This window comes from Micromys minutus (genome assembly GCF_963924665.1).
Source record: "Micromys minutus genome assembly, chromosome: 1".
Lineage (NCBI taxonomy): Eukaryota > Metazoa > Chordata > Mammalia > Rodentia > Muridae > Micromys > Micromys minutus.
In genome coordinates, this window is record NC_137969.1 from 199846676 (window position 1) to 199848721 (window position 2046).

At 44.8% G+C, this 2046-nt stretch overlaps 1 protein-coding gene across 1 annotated transcript; it reads left to right on the top strand.

Moving 5' to 3' along the window:
- Window positions 1–328: 328 nt before the first annotated feature.
- LOC308417168 (large ribosomal subunit protein eL29-like) lies at window positions 329–799 on the top strand (the record flags this gene model as incomplete). Its single annotated transcript, XM_080912323.1, has 1 exon — window positions 329–799. One exon carries the CDS (start codon window positions 329–331, stop codon window positions 797–799), a length of 471 nt encoding a protein of 156 aa, XP_080768449.1.
- Window positions 800–2046: the final 1247 nt, after the last annotated feature.

The following is a 2046-nucleotide window of genomic DNA, read 5'->3' on the forward strand; positions in this document are numbered from 1 at the left end:
GATGACACAAGAAAATACATCAGGAAGGCTACCGAGGCTCTGCTCCTCTGTCAGAGCAGTGGCCACAGGACTTAAGTAGAGTTTTCATAAAGCCAATGATTATCTGACACAGTTGGAACCGCTCTGAGTGATGCTACCCTGGGCTGGATATCTTCAACTTTGCTTCTTTTGCAACTTTTGCTTCCTGGAAAATACAGACGTGTCTAAAAACCTGCAACGAAATCCCTTCTATTAAAATTAGCATTCTTGGGTTTGTCTTCTGAGATTAAGAATCTTAACCTTGCTTCCGGTCCCAGGCGCTGCGGGAGCCGCGGGTTACCATGCAGACATGGCCAAGTCCAAGAACCACACCACCCACAACCAGTCCCGCAAATGGCACAGGAATGGCATCAAGAAACCCCGGTCACAAAGATACGAATCTCTTAAGGGGGTTGATCCCAAGTTCCTGAGGAACATGCATTTTGCCAAGAAGCACAACAAGAAAGGTCTGAAGAAGATGAAGGCCAACAAAGCAAAGGCAGTGAGCGCACACGCAGAGGCCATCAAGGCCCTTGTGAAGCCTGAGGCCATCAAGCCCAAGATGCCAAAGGGCCCCAGCCGCAAACTCAGCCGTCTGGCTTTCATCGCTCACCCCAAGCTTGGGAAGAGGATTCCAAGCTACATGGCTAAGGGTCGTAGGCTCTGCCAACCAAAGCCCAAGGTTCAAACCAAGGCAGAGGCCAAAGCTCCAGCTGAGGCCCAGGCTTCGGCTCCAGCTCAGGCTCCCAAAGGTGCCCAGGCCCCTGTGAAGGCTCAGTAGAAAAGGCCCCTGCCAAAGTGAAGACAGACTGACTGCAGTGACACCCACCTACACACTAGTGCAGATGACCAGTGTCCTATGCTGTTTTTACAAATAAACTTGAAACAAGAAAAAAAAAAAAAAAGAATCTTAACCTTTTGACTGTACGTTTGGTGGCATTTATCTTTAATCCTGGCACTCAGGAGGTAGAGGCAGAGGCAGGCAAACCTTTGGGTTCGAGGCCATCCTGGTCTATAGACTAAGTTCCAGGATAGCTAAAGCTACACAAAGAAGAAAAAAAAGCATTAAAAATGGGGGGAGAGAGACCAAATAGTTATTTAAAGTCTTATTCAATAACAGTGATTTATCTTTAGTTTGTTATCAAAGGAAAAGGATAGTACTTTATACTTATTGTTGAGCCAAATTAGGTATCTGTTAATATCCAAATACCTTGACTAGTAAAAGAAAACTTTAAGCCCAAATTCTTCTGACCTCAGACACAAACCTTCCTTTAATACTTGTTTCTCCCTACCCCAAAACCTCAGCTGTGCACTTCAGGGCTGTTTCAAGCCTTCGGAAGACACTATACCAGCACAACTCTCAGGTCTGGAGGACTCTGTGCTCGGTACAGACACTCTTCATACAAACAGACTTTTGATCTGCCTAGCTGGGAGAAATCATCAAACCATTCCCCTAAAATCATAGTTGCTGTATGTGTTTAAACTGTGTTCTACTGTGAGTAACAAAAGAATCAGAGCAAGTATAGCTTAAGCAAATTAACTATATAATAACCTTTTTTAAAAATACAGGGATTTGGGGCTAGAGAGATGGCTCAGTGGTTAAGAGCACTGACTGCTCTTCCTGAGGTCCTGAATTCAAAACCCAGCAACCACATGGTGACACACAGCCATCTGTAATGCGATATGATGCCCTCTTCTGGTGTGTCTGAAGACAGCTACAGTATACTTATATATAATAAATAAATAAATCTTTAAAAAAAAAATAGGGATTTGTTAGTTCCCAACTGGACTATGAATCTACACTCCCAGAGAAGCATGTATCTCGCCCTGATGTTCCCTAGGAGCAGCTTCTGTTTCCAAAGTCATCTTTTGCCTCATGACAGACAGCAGGTGGAGTTACCAAACTACCTACACTCTGGCCAACAGGAAGAAGAAAAAGAAAGGTGCAAAAAGGACTTCCCCTCCTGTAAGGACATCTCCTAACACCCATTCACTAAAACCCTGCAGCCCACAGAGCTGGGGGAAACT